The 17,666-nt window shown below is 43.2% G+C and overlaps 1 protein-coding gene across 1 annotated transcript in view; it reads right to left on the reverse strand.

Annotated features, from left to right (window-relative positions):
- Positions 1-17,666, reverse strand: part of NEGR1 (neuronal growth regulator 1) — a 296,169-nt gene that overhangs the window by 155,061 nt on the left and 123,442 nt on the right. The window contains exon 2 of the mRNA XM_052801771.1: positions 1,876-2,108. Coding sequence (XP_052657731.1) covers positions 1,876-2,108 — 233 coding nt within the window. The remainder of the gene's footprint in view (positions 1-1,875; positions 2,109-17,666) is intronic.

Raw genomic sequence — 17,666 nt, forward strand, 5'->3', positions numbered from 1 at the left:
GGTTAAGAATAATTAGTTTGAGAAGCATTTCATACACGTTATTTGTAAGGGATTTTGGTGTGCCATATGGATTAATAGAGATTGCCATTTGAATTCTTCTGTTTTATATTCATTGCTTTATTACTCATAAAAATGCAAAAGAAAATGTTAATGATGATTACACCAAAGACTAATAAGTTAAAGCCTTAGGTTATACTTTGCATTTCTGAAGATATAACTGCAATCGCTTAATAATTATGCATATTTTTAACTATTGAGTTATTATTTCTCTATACGCTTGTAGTTAGCCTAATTAATTTTAAGCTCCTGTTTATATGTTTTATACGTGCAATTAATTTCCAACTTTTTTTTTAGCCCCTTGCACGAGGGCATTAACTATTAAAAAGACAATCAAAACTAAGAATTGTTCACCCTGGAACAATACAATAAATATTACCTCCACGCATGTAAAACTGGCACTGTTGTTCTGTAGCGCTTATAACAAAAACTGTCTCACGGAAATAAATGGACTGTTCTTAGTAACAATATTGGGATCTTAGTTATTTCTGTGAGAAAACTGCTCTGGAAGAAACAAAACCTATGGATTTTAATGCAAAATCAGCTTACTTTGTCTTCACTTGTTTATTTTGGTTTTAATGAATTTATATTAAATTTCTGAATCTAATAGAATTTCTATGTTTGAAAAATTGGTTTATGCATTCTAGCTTTGCTTTTTTTAAGCTGATGAGTTAATTCTTGTTTTTATGACAACGCTTGCGATGGCACACACCAGAGAAGACACTTGCGGTGCTCAAATACTGCGTCTTTTAAATGCCACTAAAATTTACAGAAAACTTCATGCTTAAAGCTTCATGGGGGTAGGACACATCCACGTGGGCAGGTAAGCTGAGCGCCATGGGAACAGCAAGAAGACCTTCGGGGCTGTGGGGCTGCTGATGGGGTATAAAGCGCTCTGGTGAATCCCTCCCTGCAGCTGAGCTGTGCCGGGAAGGGGACGAGCTCTCCGAGGAGTGACCTGCCACCCTGCCCGCCGACGCAGGAGCACCGTGGGGTGAAGCGGTTTTGTGCTTTCTCCCAGGCTGCCCTTGAGGAACTGCCTCAGAAGGAGCCCACAAACCAATTCATTTTCCTCCTTTAAAACTCTCATCAAAATAGTCCTGTAGGAAATTTGGAGCCAGGCTGTTGGGGCAGATGATGGCCGTGCTACCTGCAAACTGTGTATGACAGATTGTGCTCTGGCATCTATCTCACTGCATCCATCAGGCGTCTTTTATGTGATACTTTTATTGCATGATCTTCAAAGCATGTCTGGTGGCCATGTTCCGTCCCCAAGGACAGTTGGGTCCTGATCCACAGTGACCCTTCCATGGCCTGCTGCAGTAGCGGCACTGGCTATTTCTGAACGCATCTTGGCATCATAAAGGAAACGAGGATGTTTCTGGCAATATTTGGTAACCTTCTGTGAACTCAGCACCTGAGTATTCACTTTTACATGGTGACTAGGCTGAATTACCATGCAAAACAACCAAATTCTGAGCCATGCAGGAGACCTGTACCACGCTGACAGATAACTGCACAGTACCATTGCCGGGAACTGGACTATTTTCCTCTTATATTTTTACATCTTGTTCAATTGCCAGAAGAGTAGGAGTGAGGATTTAAAGCTGATTTTGGCAAGTTGGAGACCCTTCTGGGCTAATTATCTATTTGCAGGGGCCCAGAGCCAATGGCATATAGAGTCTATGGCTACATACATCCAAGAGAAAAGAAAGAAAAAAAAGCCTTAAAACGTGCTTAGCTGATGTTTCCCATCTACAAACACAGGCTTTTCTAGTACATCTCCAATAACAATTTGCAATTGGTTTAAACACATACCTTGTACAGTTAAGTGCACCTGCATCGTTCTAGGAGTGTGTTGAGTTTGCACAGAACAAGTGTATGGACCGTCATCTGTCACGTCTACGTCCTGTATCTGCAGGCTATATTCTCTTCTATTTGCTGTTGCGATTGAAACTCGAGGATCTACTGACCACTTATCACTTCCAGCAAAAATAATACTCGACCGATTCAGCCAGGCACCTTTTGAAGCTCCATCTTCCAAGTAACACCTGGGAAAAAAGGTGAAACCGTAAGTACGAAAATGTAGGAGCTTTTAAATACCATTAACTTGCTATTGATTTTTAGACTGAATACAGCTATAATATATTGGAGTTGAACCTCAAAACATGAATCATTTGTTAATTCACAAATCATCATAACACCAAAAGCCTATCTTACAAACACACAACAAACATAGATATATTTTTCTGCTATGTTCTTCCTGTCTGATTTTCCTGCTGTGAGTGGTCAGTGGAGCAGTAAGTAGAAAGTCTCAGCTATTTCTGGACTGGACTCAATGACTTCATCGGAGCAGCCCCTTCTGCTCCAGTTTCAGCTCATAAGGATCAAGAGTCGGCATGTGTGCCTGTGCAAAAGTACCACCCTTTTCCTAAGACATTAAACTTCTGCTTGCTTAGTTAAGGAACCAAGGGACTTTTTCCACCAAAATCTCTAATGACAACTTAGTATCCAAAACAATATTTTTGCTTTTCAAAAGGTTATTATATTTGTCATTGCTAATCTTATACTCAAGACATTCAACATACGTTTAAAGCAAACATACACTCAATTAGCATGGATTTCCCTTCTGCCAACAATGAAATATAGCATAGTTCTACTAACTATTTTTTAAAATATCTTTGGTATGGTAGTGACTCAAATGAATGTGATTTGTTTATTATGCCATACTTTAGCTTTTTTTCAGTTATTATCAGAACAATAACAAAAAATAGTGTTCTTTGGGGTGTAATAGCTACTTTAATTGGAGCTTGGTGAAAAACAACACCCCTACAATCCGAAGCGAATGCACCCCAGACAGATTCCTTTCCTTCTAAATTTTAGTTCAAAAATATTCCTCCATAAAGACTTTGTTTTTTTTAAAATGAGTACAAAGTACAGCTGGAGAATGAAAACATGTATATCAGAAGAGTTTGACAGCATTTCTACACAACGTCTTGGGGGTTTGAACATGGCACTGTAGATTGCGAGGGAATTGCGAGCTGAAGGCACCGGTGTAGGTACTGCAAACTGAAACTAATCTGTTGAGAAATATAAAGAACAAGGTATATTGCAAAATCTAATTTGTAGTCCGTTTCACCATCTGTAGAATCAAAAACCAGTAGCAGTATTAAAGGTCAATGTTAATTGAAAATCTTTTCTGTAGATATGCAACCAAAAAAAAAGCCACCCAGGCATAACAGAAGCATAACCTTCTACTAAGGTAATTAGGCACTGCAATATGCTGCTGTTGTCAATATTTTGCATTGCGTATTAGGCAACATTTGTAATTTCTCTCTAAAATAGCTTTCTATCTTAAGTTGCTCACTTGCACACTGGGATGGGGAGAACTGCACTGCGAAGGTTACTATGAAATGTCACTGACAAGTCCTAAGAACAGCATTGGCATCAAGCGCAATTACTAAAACTTTGTGGAAAATGCGGTAAGAAGCCGGTGAATAATTTTGACAGCACTTCTTAGCACAGCGAAGTAAATAAGAAGGAAAGCAGATGTTTGTGGGGGTGGGATCCCCGCAGAGGCGAGCTGTGCAGTGCTCCTGAGCCTCGGACGGGCAGAGCGGTGGCTGGGGGGAGCGGGCTGATGCCGGAGGGTGCAAAGCTGCACCGGCGCTGAGGAACCCCGCGCGCTGCTGGAGCTGAAGGAGCGGCCACTCAGCGGCACGCAGGCTGGTAAGAGAAAAACGGTCCCAGGAGATGCTCTAATTTTTAATGCAACTGATAGCTTTGGAGTAGCCATCAAACTTCTCTGTCGTCTGGAAAGAGCGGAGTGACACTGGTGACAGGTGGGAGAGCAGGAGACAGAAAGGACGCTAAAGACCACTTCTCAATCCCATGGGCATTTTAACTGCGTTCAACTGATGCTTGGACGATGCAGCCTGTATTCTACTTTGCGGTGGTTGACAGTGAAAGCAATTGCTAGGCACGACAGCCTTGGGATGCCCTCTTGAACTTCAGCCACAGCAATGATTTTTGTGAGCAGCTGCCCTGGTTTCAGCTGGGATAGAGTTAATTTTCTTCCTAGTAGCTGGTAGAGTGTTACCTTTTGGATTCAGTATGAGAAGAATGTTGATAACACACTGATGTTTTCAGTTGTTGCTAAGTAATGTTTAGACTAAGTCAAGGATTTTTCAGCTTCTCATGCCCAGCCAGCAAGAAGGCCGGAGGGGCACAAGAAGTTGGGAGGGGACACGGCCAGGGCAGCTGACCCAAACTGGCCAAAGGCGTATTCCATACCGTGTGATGTCATGTCCAGTATATAAACTGGGGGGAGTTGGCCTGGCCAGTTGAATCTCTGCTCAGTAACTAACTGGGCATCAGTCGGCGAGTGGTGAGCAATTGCATTGTGCATCGCTTGGTTTGTATATTCCAATTCTTTTATTATTATTATTGTCATTTTATTGATGTTATTATTATCATTATTATTTTCTTCCTTTCTGTCCTATTAAACTGTTCTTATGTCAACCCACAAGTTTTACTTCTTTTTTCTCCCCCGATTCTCTCCCCCATCCCACTGTGGCAGGGTGGGGAGCGAGCAAGCGAGTGGCTGCGTGGTGCTTAGTTGCTGGCTGGGGTTAAAGCACGACAGCAGCCAGGAAAACTCATGAAAGAGTAGCAAGTGAGGAAAGAAAACATAATGATGGGAAGAAAACCAGTAAACAGCAGAGGACTGTGTGAAGTATGAGAATACAACAAGAATACAAACACTGGAGATACTTCAAGTACCACCTTGCCACAGACCCAGAAATATTTGTCATAAAAAGAGAAGGACTGGAGACAGATGAGACCTGAGCAAAAGAAAACAGTGATAGTCTGGGTAGAGAGCATGGGAAAACAGAGCTGGGAGAAGGGTGTCCAGGAGGAACGGCCAGCAAGGAGAGTCCCTCTCGGTGGCTGAGATGTGAGGGGATGAAAGAACAGACAGAGCGTGCAGAAGGAGCTTTATTTCTATGAGCTGATAAAGACAGACCCTGTCTGGACTGAGGTTAAGGATATTTAACTATGGCTCAAAAACTAAATGAGCATTATACTCCAGTTTTCCATAAAGAAGGTGACATCCAGCATGTGGGAAAAGGCAGAGCAGCTAATGGAGTCAAGGGCAGAGAAGAACCTTAATGGAGTCACGTTTGAGAGCATGAAACTGCAAATCCAGGAGCATGTGGGGTTTTTTTAAACAAACTGAAAGTGATGCTATGTGACTGGGAAATCATAAATGTATTATCTACATTTAAGGAAATGTGGAGAGTGAATCAGGCAAATTTTAGGCTAACCACCAAGCCCACAATAGAATTTAAGGCTTTAAAACAACTTCAGAAGTTGAAGGAAGGTAATACAAAGCGCAACAGACTAATGAGACATTTTTATTTGATAAAGCATTTTTTTACATGAACAAAATCCAACAGCAGAAGAGAATGCAATAGATCTCATCTCTTTGATAAAACATTAAAATAGCACAACTATGGAAACTGTCAGGTGGGAGAAAATGGCGATTTCATAGCTGAAGCATACGGTGGTATTGTTTAAGGGGAAAAATGACATTCCCTTCAGGAATAAGAAACTAGAAGCATCAGGCTGAAATTCTTCGGAAATGGATCATGAATATAACCATTCATTTAATTAATGGTCTCAACATGACATCTGAAAGAATTCTGCAAGAAGCTGCATACGATACAGGATAAAAAATCATAGTTTATATAGCAGAGAATTGGGATGTCATGGGGAAGCATCACTTTGAGGACAGAGAGCACAGCTGACATCTGTGAATCCCTGCAGGAGGAGTTTTGTGGGGTCTGGTCCCATTTGGAGAAGCCAAGGAGCCGCTTTCAAAGTCTTATGAACATTTTCAAATTGATTCTAATGAACAGAAGACTGGGGAGAAGCAGAGAAACCTCAGATTCACTGACATTTTTCTACAGTGCATTTCTTTTCTACTGGTATTTCTGCAGCAGCTGGATAGAGTCAGTTATAAACGAATATTTTTGAAGGTAGCCTGTAGTTTCAGTGACTGTTTACCATTTTCCTTAACTCCCTTGTTGTTTTTACACACGTATGGATCCAAAAACATGCAAGAAAGCTTTAGCACTATGGCTTCTTCCCACAGAAGAGAAAACCAGCCTCCTCCTCTCCCAGCACACAAAACCAGCCTCCAATTCCCTGCTGTCTGTGCAGCTTGTAAGAAAGAAAATTAGCCTTGCTTAAAGAAAAAAAAAAAAAGACAGAATGAAAGTTGAAATTTTTGGTTATTAATTAAAAGACAAAAGTGCAATTCTTATCAGATGTGAAGCGAAGCACATGAAAAGCATGCTGAGAAGGGCAATGCTCAGGGATGCCGTCGCGGCAGCTCCAAAGCATCCTCACAACCTCCTCACGGCACCTGCTCCGAAAGCCCCAAAGGCTGCCGAAAACTTCCCATATAAACACAGCCCTTTTGATATCAAGGCTTTCCTCCTGAGAAAAGGCAAGATACACCAGTGCTGAAACGAACACGAGACTTCTTGCTGTTTTATTTGATATACAAAGGTATTTTCTCAAAATAACTTTCTAAAACAAATAAATTTTGTTTTATTAATTTGTAGGTGCATGGTTATCATGGACAGAGATGAAAACCTGCAAAAGCCAACTTTCTTCTATGTCCCACTAATTAGCAAAAAGTATGCAGTCTACAATTGCCGTATAAAACATGAAAACCAAGGACTAAAAATGGAACATATGTTTAGTTGTTGAGGAGGATTTTCAAGTTTGATGAAAAAATAAGTCACAAAAGGTATTTCTAAAAATGTAACTAGCAGAAAACATTTCAGTCTTGTTCAGACCCTGAAGAAGAATGTTGTATTGTGGAAGCACATTGGCTTCAAACTAAAAATGATATTCCAAATAAGGTTCTTTGAAAATAGGTTAAATATTTTACCTCAGACAGGCTCCTTCAATAGCCCAAAGCAGTCTTTTCTCTACATTTACTCAAAAGCTGTGCAAGTTCCCTAACACTGTGGAACTGAACTGATTTGAAAATGTTGCAGAATTTGACTGAAATATTTTGCACAGGATAGCCTTCAAATTAAATAGCAGCCAAGATGCTGTATTTTCCCATTACGCACATGAGATGCAACAGATAAAGTGCATATTTACTCCATGGAAGAAGCAATCAAATGATTCACCTCAGAAATGTTTTCTAATCTAACAAATTTAATCCCTTGCTGTTTGCAAATCACTTCTCATTTCTGAAAATGCATTTGTTGCTCAGAAGTATTCTGCAGGCAGCTTGGACTACACATTCACCCATGTGTGTTGACTGGCCATTGGAGGCAACGCTTCTGCACTGTAGTTATTGCAGAGGAACAGAAATAAGGACAAATAAGGATTTTTTGCCCTTTAAATGAAGGCTGGGTCTTGTTTTCCCCCATACCTTTATAATTTTCTATGAAAGAGCAGTCTTTCCACATATGTTTTGTGTGACTTAACCAACCAATTTTGTATGGATGAACATTTGCAAAGGATAAACACCGAGAACAACAAAAATACGAACCCCAAGCAAGCCTGCGGGATCTGACCGGTGCGCGTGGACTCAGACTGCAATACCACAACCGACCTCGTACGCAACCTCTGCATTTCTCCCTACAATTGCATTTCTCACATACTCGACCTCTGGATGCACTTTTTCATTTTAACTAAGAACAGTATTTTAACATTATTTTTTAAGCTACAGATAATAACAGATAACCCTATATTGTTTTCACTGCACGAACATGAACATATCTAGAAACATAACGGCTCTTTTGACGGAAACCCCCCAACAGTTCCGCTCCGACGAGAAGACAAATTGCCTCGCTGCACATGCACGCTCTCCCCGTCCGTGCCCCTCTCCACCCCGCTGCGCCGGCAGGGATCGGGGCACCCTCAGTGACAACCCAGGCATCTCGCGAGCGAGGGCTGGGGGGAAAACCAGCAAGACCTCGCAAAGCAGACCAGTGAGAACCACCGGGAGCCCAGCGGAACGGGGCGCAGCTCCGCCGGGCGGTGCGATGCCCACGCTCTGCGCCCGGGGTGTGCGTGCCCAGGACGACCAAAGCCCTCTGTGAGAACCTCTGTTTCCTTAAGACTGCAGCAGTCTAGCTGAGCAAAGTACGTTACAAATCCTAAAACAGGAGTCGCCAAGCTAAGTTTTACTAAAAACCTAAAATTTGGGTTTGCGCTCCAGAAAGATTTGCCCGTTAAGTCTTGCAAACATTTCAGGAAACTTAAACACAACTTTCCGGCAAACCTGAGAAGTGAGTTTGAGCAGAGTTTTGATTTCATGTGAACATGAGGAACAGGCAGCCTTCCACCACAGTTCCCTCAGGATGAGCCTGAGCCTCAAGCTAAGAGCGCAACTCCTCAACTTCTCCCAGTTTTAAGTGCTGTAAATACATCGAATAACGACGCCAGATCAATGCACAGTTCTAGACCAGCGCACACAAATCCCCATGGGATCACATTACTGAAAGTGCAGAGTTGCTCTTGCCAGGAGTCTCCTGAGGGAGCCGTGGTCGGTCAACACCCATCGCTGGCGGACAATTCAAGCCAAAGCATGCTGATGTTTAATAAAGTCCAACAACAGAACACGTCTTACAGAAATATATGGGAAATAATTTATTGAAAAGATGACAACTAGTAGAAACTGCAAATATTAGTGGCCTTCCCTCTCTTCCCCCTTTATTCTCTTTCCTTAAATTTTGTTTATTTTTAAACTTCCTGCGCATCATGGCAGCCTTTTCTCCAATGGAATTTTTAAAATCTATGCATAGGACCAATTATTTTTAGAAGTTAATAATAACACCGCAGGACAATTAAAGAAAGCATAACAATCATTAAATAAAAGTGACTTTTGCTCTTTTCACCTTTACATTGCTTGGAAATGTATTGATTAAACTATAGCTGAAGTCAGAAGATAATTCTATTTTTAAACTTAGAAGATTGGAAAAAAGAACCATTTATTTTTTAACTGATGATTGTAATCAGAAATTCTCTACCCAACAAGCATAAAAAATAGATTTTAATGTTAGCTGTCATATATGGCTGAAGGTATTTTATTATTTTTCTGATCATTATTAATGGGGATGATCTTCTGTAATTTGTAAGTACAGAAAAATATAGTCTCACACAGCTTCCTTAAAGTTTTTAATCCTCTCTTTTTGATACCTCCCACTTTCCTAGTTCTCTAGTCTATTATTTCCCCATAATTAAAACATAGACCTATTAATCTTAGTAAAAAACAGTTCTTCTCAGTTGCTTAATTAAAACTGCACACGGTCTCTTTCTACAAGAGCCTTCCTAGTGCAGCCAGGGCTGGAGCGCCCACCTCACTGCCCTTGAAACAAACCGCACGGGATTGCACGCAAAGCTTTCTGATGTTCCATATATCGCATGAATTTTTGACACATGCCTATCTCCAAACAGCCTTCAATACACTCTCTGGGGTTACATCCGCATAGTACTTGGGCAGTACTTAAAATGAAAAAAATCTTCATTCAAGTAGGACCGAAAGCTACCATTATCCTCACTTCTTGTGCAACTACTCACTTGACCCAGATTGCAAAGCCAAAAGGGTAAGCAAGTTAAAAACTGTCTTATAAATCTGTAGGCAAATTCAAGCCACGCAACCCTTTAAATACACCCGTTCAGCCCCACGAGACTCCATTTTGTGCTCCCACCTCATCGGTTTCTGCTCCGCTCCCTCCCCAGGCGGGACTGTGGGAGGTGAGCACGAGGGGCTGCGGGAGAGCCGAACGTTCGGGAAAGGCCACCCGGGGCTATTGGGCCGCCCAGCTTCAGAGTCGTTCAAAACACATCCATGACTGAGAGGAGACACCAAGTGACAAACTGTGAGACGCTTCCTCCGTAGAACACGTCCCCTAAATGGTAGGACACATATTCCAGGTCAGAATATGACTCATTTCTGTGTAGGCTGTGTCTCCAAAACCAGTAATCCTGTTGCAGTTCAGGTTAAAAGTTCCATCTCATTTACAGAAAGTCCTGGAATCCCTTTCTTTTCCCTGAAAACCTAGGAGAATTTGACTTGAAAATTTTTACAGTTTTATATAGCTGGTGCTTTGGGTGCTGGAGGAGCTGACTGTAACACCCACAAGGGATGACAGCATCCCCTTTCTATCGCCCTGCAGTGGGTGAGTGTTCACCGAAGCAGATGTGAAGCACTTAACAGAGTTGTTATTGCTTACTACAGCAACTTTTTTTCCAGTGAAATTGGTTTTGGCATTGACTTACAGCCACTTTCCTCAGAACATAGAAGACCTTTGCAAAAACAGTGTCGCTAAAATTTTTCTGCTTTAAAGGAGACTGGCTTTGAGCTAAGTAGCAAGGGGAGAGAGAAACACCAGGGTCAGGGTTCAGCCTAGAAAAATACCTAGAAGCACAGAACATAAAATGATACATCCAAGCTCCAGAACCAGAAAATCACAGCAGAAACCTGCTAAGAACTTTTGCAAAGCCCTTTTACTGATGATCTGATAAATGTCTTCTCCAGGTTCTCCATGGATTCTTACGAATAACATCTTAAAAGTTTGTTACGCTAAGGAAACTTCTCCAAACAATAAAAATAACTCAGGTGCAATTATAGGTGTTCCTTTTACTTTTGTGATCAAAATGAGTTTTCTCATGTCTGCTATAGCCCGAAGCTTGGAATTCTGCATAAAAAAACTGTGCAGCTGCTCATTATCATCACAGCTTTTTTCTGATTTTATTTACAGAACAGTCTCAGACCGTCAGGGAGCTGATGCATCGATGGCTGGTGACGGGGCTGGTGCACGCCGAGCCCCGGCTCCCTCCGTGCCCCAAGCTCGAGATGTGCCCCCAGCAGCGCGTGCGCCGGTACAAGCTCAGTCTATCCGGAGTGTAAAGATGCTGCAGCCCCAATTTCACCATTTTCTCAGGGAGTTAACCTGTGCTACCCGCTGCCAGGCCTGGAAGAGTGAACACAAGGATGGGGAGGTCGCCTGGGGAGCAGACTTGGCCAGCGCTCAGCTGCAGCCGCTGGAGCTAAATTATCTCCGAAGTGTAGCAAGCATTAAATATTACAGAGGAATTGCACCTGGGAAGACAGGCATATAGGATATTAATAACAAGAAAGACTTAATAGAGTTTAAAAATCTTAATCTTAGGAAGACCTTTTCTTTTTTCCCCAAGAAGCAACACTATTTATGAAACATGCAAATGTTAAATTATCCTGCAGAGGGAGACTGTTCTGTTGTGAATGGGACAGAAACCTGCACAGGCGCTTTCTGGAAAGTCTGATAAACAGGAGTTATGTAAAACAGGGGAGACAAGCAGTTGTTTTAAAACAGTTTAAAATCAGAACCCCAAAACTCTGTCTCACAGCAGCCAAAACAGACCTAAAACAAATAACCAGCTTTGCTTTGCCTGGCATCTCCTTTGTATGTCAAAGTCCTTAGATCTACATCTAAAAATGCCTTCTGCTTAAAAAATGACAGCAGCACTCGGCTGAGATGTGATGAGGTTTCTTTATATTGAACGTGCACCTTTCCAGCACCAACTCCCGCCAGGTGCCGAGCCGCCTGCCCCCTCCTGCTCGTGGCAAATACCAAACCCACCGTGAATTCCTGTGCGCTGCGTTTCTGAAACGGCACCAGGCCAGTCAGGATTAAAGAAAAGTGGTGCTAATGGATCAAATACAGATTTCAGTTTCTTTCTCTCTGCACAGCCACCAGTTGACAGCAAACATTTGTGAACTTTGCAGCGTTTAATGTAGGTCCTGCAAACACCACAAACTCTGTTTTGTTGCCCTATGAACCCCCTGCAGCGTCAAACCCTTTCTCCTTCCTCGCACCCTCGTACCAGTTTTCCTTCTCCACAACCAGCGAGTCCCAACGTTTCCGTTGTTCTTTTTCTTTTCATGTCAGTGGTGGAAAGAGCTCTGATTATACATTGAGGTGTTAACATGCACAAATGAGCCTTTTTCCTTTGAGCTTTGCTCTGCGTGCATTCTGCTTTTTAAGCACCATAAACCGTAGTTGGTACCAAATCCTTTTTCAGAGCAAGTTTTCCCTTCAGGTTCAAAGATGCAGCGTGTCTCCCCTGTAGAGGTTGGAGAGTCTCCAAAGCCAGTCTCCCTCCAAGCATCAGGCAGGAGATGCCACAGAAGACGGGTCCCTCTGCCGCTGCTCGGGCAGGGGAGAGCTACCCAGGGGGGATCCCTCCAGGAAAACCTTCCTTGCTCTGACCGGCACAGCGCGGGGGTACGACCGCGTCTCCAGCCTCGCCTCGTCCCTCCCGCAGCCTCTGCTCCAAGGCACCTTGGGGCAAACAGCAGACTAACCTCTTGCACTGACAGCAAAGGAGCTAACGATGTCGTAGCATCTCCTCCCCTTCCAACCTGAACAGACTAACCACGCCTGAGACATTCTACCCAGTGTTTGCAGTCAAATAATTCATTTAGCACCGTATCAATACACTTATTCGTAATTACCTCCTTTAAATAAAGACATTCTTCCAAACCTACTACCCTCTATTTTCTGCGACTCTCAGCAGTCCATTACATTGCTTTCTAAAATAGCAGCTCAGAACTGGAGATCTGCAAACTTAAGGAGAAACCAAGATAATTCTTTAAATATTTGCTGACCCGTGGACTCTTCCAAAAGGAGCAGATAACAGTATGAGCTTTTTATTTGGCAAACTGCCTGAAATAAATGGGGATGTGTGCTACCTGAATTTTCATGAGTAATTAGCATAATTAACCTCCCTGCTCTGCTCCTGTGCCACTTCCACGGCTCCAGAGAATCGACGTGTTGTTTATTAACCATGAGAACACGTCAGATTTTCTGCTCTATAGCTGGCCATGACAAAGTTGCCAGATACCTGCCAGCCTGCGGATGAAACAAAAGACAAGGCAGAGGGAGAAAGCAGGACAAAACGACTGGGAGAGAAAGCGGAATATATCTTCTTCATTACACATCTCCAGTTTCTTGATTTTATAAACTCGTCTGCCTTGAGATGCTTTAAGTTATTCTAGGAAATCTGTCTCCAGATAAAACATGGATTAGTCCCTGAATCTGAAACATTTTAAATGGAAAATCAGTAGAATATGAGTAATTAATAGTAAAAGCGTTTACTGTTCTACTTCTACCAGATGTTAAATGTAATTTGCTCTACAGCTGACGTTATTTGAACTTTAATCTGCATGGGTTTTGTCCTCAGGTCCTGCCAGTCCATCCAAGCCAGGTGAAAGCCCACTTTCACAGGGGTTTCCTGGCCTCTAACGTTCATCATAACCACCAGCCATGACCATAATGTGTATTTCCCTCCTGCCACAAAGAAGTGGCTTTTTTCCGTGGCAGGGACAGAGAAACTGTTAGTATCACGACTGCAATAAATTCATTTGTTGTTTTTATTTATACGAAAATATTCCCACCCCTTTCCACAGATATATTTTCATATTAAAATGAACAAAACAGTATAGTGTAAAGCTAAGAATTATTAGCTATTAATTAATTATTTCATGGAAGCACACAATATTTTCTCTTTGAAGGCTCAGAAACAATATCACACAACATTATTTGTTCTGACAGTCTTAGTTTCATTTTCAGAGAGTAACTCCCAGCTTAATCATACTATTTGAAATATTAAAAAGGGGCTGGCTGCTGCATTTGATATTTATTAATTTCTAAAGATTTATGATATAGGAACACTGTCTTCCAGAAATTATGAAGAAGAAATTGCCAGTGCAGAAAAGTAAGGCAACATTTCACCGCACGGTTTTATTTTTATTATTTTGCACTTTTAAGGGAGAGGGGCCTTTGAAAATTTGAGAGCCAATCATGTTTATTTTATAGGAATAGATAAGTCAGCTGTTTCTTCTGACGGTGAAAGCCAACCCAGATGGCAATTTTTTTCGCCCTGCTTTTTTGCCACACAACACTGAAACACAAATTAAAGGAATAAAAAGCAACATAAGCTCTGAGACCATGGCAAGGCAAAGGATCATGCCTAGAGAATGAGAAAACATCGGGTCCGTTAACATACAGTGTTACTTTCCAAATTTTCAATATCACAGCATGTTATTGAAGGATTTTAGCATCCAGAAATATATAACCGAATTAAAACAGCCATGATACTAATTAAGTGCATTTATTTCAGTTTCAGAACAGTTACTTTAGTCTTTTATTTTTAATGCTAAAATGAAACAAAGGTTTCTTCACTGATGCAATAAGCTCTGACAAAAAAATGAGGGCTTACAACGGGAGACTGTTACAGTAACGGACACTCAGGATAAAATAATGAGTGTCGGATGGCTGTTATACTCAACATCCACACAAATGCTGTAATTTGATAATGAATACAGCACCATGGCAATGCGGGGCTCACGCCAGCTGCAGCACATTACAGGAAAGAGCGAGACAGGCTTGCGGGCAGCAGATACCGCGGGCACCCGGGGAGCGGAGAGCAGCCCCGACCCCCTTCGTCTAGGAGAAAACTGGAGAATCACCACACCAAATGCAAATATCTGCCCGAGTTTGAGCTTCCACCCCAGGAGAAGGGCCCGGGGTCGCCCGGTGGCCCCGCGGGACTTCGTCCCCGGGAGAAAGCCGTGCGGCCGGGCAAGGAAACGCGGGCTCCCACGTGCATGGACCTCCTTGGTAGAAACTTGCTCTGTTTGCATTTCTGCGCTTGCCCCTGTAATATTTTAGAAGACTAAACCAAAAGGCAGGTGTGATAGGGACGGAGGGCAAACGCTATGGGAAAACGCCCTAGACCTGTGCTCCGTTGGGCGATTCTCCACGTCGCGCTGCCCGGAGACCCCGTTATCGGCAGCCTGCCGAGGGACGGGAGATGATGCCCTTGTGCTGGCGAGGAGGCTGTCCTGGCTGCCCCGGCTGTTTCTCCCCGTACCGCAGTCTCCCTTCTGCTGCCAGGTTGGCCGCTGGGACAATGCAGTGCGGTGAACCTGCTAACTTCTGCGCTGCCTCCTACCATCGGGAAATTTTATGTTGTCTGCCTGCAGAATCAGTGCAACGGTGAGGTCCTCTCTACCTGCTTAACTGTTAAGTACAAAACACATTAAACATAGCGAGAAAAAAAATGTCTACAGGCAAAGGCGCGGGTGCTCCTGCTCCAGAGCGGAGCTGTGATAACTTCACCTCTCCTTTCCCCAGGCAGACCAATGACACCGGCTGCAGCTGCCTGGGCTCTGGGGATTTCTTCATATTCAGGTTTTATGTTTCACATATTCTTCCTGAATAGGCTTTTTTCACTAACAAGGCTTAATGAAAAAAACATTCTTTCCAAGTGAAAACAGGTTGGATTTTAGGATTTCCTTATAAAAATATCTACACTACGAGTAGATAGGACACGCAAGGCAGGAGATAATTGTGTGCTGTGTCATGTCCTTTATTGGATCAGTATTGACCTGGGACTCTTCTCTGAGAAGGTAATACCAACCCTGCAACGCAATCCTCTCCAGGTTGGTGTAAGTAAAATAATAGAGTTAATGACAGAAGCAAAGCTACCTAGAGAGGTGTAATTCATCATGGAGTGTTTCATGCCATTATCTTAAAAACATACAGTGTAGTAATCACTTGAAGTAGTGATAACACATAATTGTATGCTTCTCATAAATTATAGGTGAATGGGAGTTTCAGCTAATGAGTGCCAAATAGCAGCTCAGGAACTGTAATGATTACAGAAGATGTGGTGATGAATGCATTTATTATTGGGGTATTACAAATCTTTTCATAGCAGAGACGGCAAGTTTATAAATAAATAACCAGCCACAGAGGTACCTGCACGTCTAACCAAGACAACTAAGTTATTAGCCTGCAGTTTAACCAGCCTCTTATACAAAAACATTTTAAAGCTTGGTGAAAACAAAGCAAAGCAAAACAAAGAAAACAAAAGTCCCACCCAAACACCTGCATCCATGGGTATCCACACACTGTTTTGCCACCACTTGGCAAGAGACGCACTGTTGGTGTATTCTCAACAGAAAAACAAACTTCAGCATCGTTTCTCATGGAAAAGCATCACACCCCCCCAAAATAATGAAAAGCAATAATGCTCCTTTACAGTATAAATAAGGTGTTGCCCAAAGTAAAGAGCTCTTTCGTGTCACTGGTTAGGGTTAGCCCTTGCAGCCGCGAGGGCTGGCGGCAGAGCAGGGACCAAATCTGGCAGAGACCGTACAGTGCCGCCGTGACCCTGTACTCGTCGCAAACCCCAGCAAAACCCCATTCAAAATGCAGTTTTGAATCTCTTCTTCCTCTGCAACACTCACCATCAGAAAATGCTTTTATCTGACAACAAAAAATAGTAACATCCCTTTGGGGCTTCTCCCTCCTCTCCGGGACAAGAGGAGCGATGGCAGAGGAGGGCAGGTGGCACCGGCGGTGCTGGGGGGAGCTCCGCGAGCCCCGTTTCTGGGGGCTCACCTCCTCCCACAGCCACCCAGTACAAACCAGTGAACACTGAGGGTGAAGACATGGATGGAGAGAGATCAACCCTGCACTTGCTGGTGTGAATGAGCTTTTTCAGTGATTGCAGTAGAGGCCAACTGGGTCCAGCCTCCTGTTCCCTGTGGAGAAGTATTTCATGAGCACCACCTCAAACATCTCTGCCAGCGCAGCTACTGCTCAGAGCCCCACACACACAACTTGGTTTTATTTTGATTTAGAATCATAGAATCATTTAGGTTGGAAAAGACCTTCAAGATCATCAAGTCCAACCATCATCCATGCCCACTAAACCATGTTACGGAGTACCTCGTCTACGCACTTTTTTAATACCTCCAGGGATGGTGACTCAACTGCTTCCCTGGGCAGCCTGTTCCAATGTCTGACAACCCTCTCGGTAAAGAAATTTTTCCTAATATCTAACCTAAATCTCCCTTGCCGCAACTTGAGGCCATTTCCTCTCGTCCTATCTCCAGCCACCTGACAGAAGAGACCAGCACCCACCTCCCTACAACCCCCCTTCAGGGGGGTTTCTTTTGCTTTTCTTTGCACGCTAAAGACAGGAGTAATTGTTAGCATTTCAGAGAAGGAAAATGCATGCAAAAAAAGCAAGCAGAAACCAAGTATAAATCAAACAAAAAGGAGTATGTGACTTGAAAGCACAAAGCAACTGCTCATCGGCTGATCCGCAGCCGAGCGGGGCTCAGGGCTGAGCCGCAGCACGCTCTGCACCCCGTGCCCCCCCGGCCGCCCCCTCTGCCCCTGGGACGGTTGTGTCCCGGGGGGGGCTGAGCGGCCGCGCTCTGACCCCCAGCCAACGCCGCTGAGGGCTTGGCACATTTTGGTGTCAGTGTTGTTCCCCTTTGGTCCTTGAGCTGCTAACTCGTACCCTGCCCGGGTCAGCAGATCGGCGCCACGGGTTAGTATTTGTGTGTTTGGAGGAATTTGAGTACTGACTTGCTCTTTTAAATGAAGTAAGTATGTTAAAACTTATGAAAAAATCCGAATGAAAATATTCTGGCATTCCGTAAGGTATTTTGGCATTTTTACAAATAACACATTTCCTTGCAGCAATTCCTCTGCAGCCTGGCAGCGTGCTGT

The sequence above is a fragment of the Harpia harpyja genome, chromosome 11 (genome assembly GCF_026419915.1).
Source record: "Harpia harpyja isolate bHarHar1 chromosome 11, bHarHar1 primary haplotype, whole genome shotgun sequence".
Lineage (NCBI taxonomy): Eukaryota > Metazoa > Chordata > Aves > Accipitriformes > Accipitridae > Harpia > Harpia harpyja.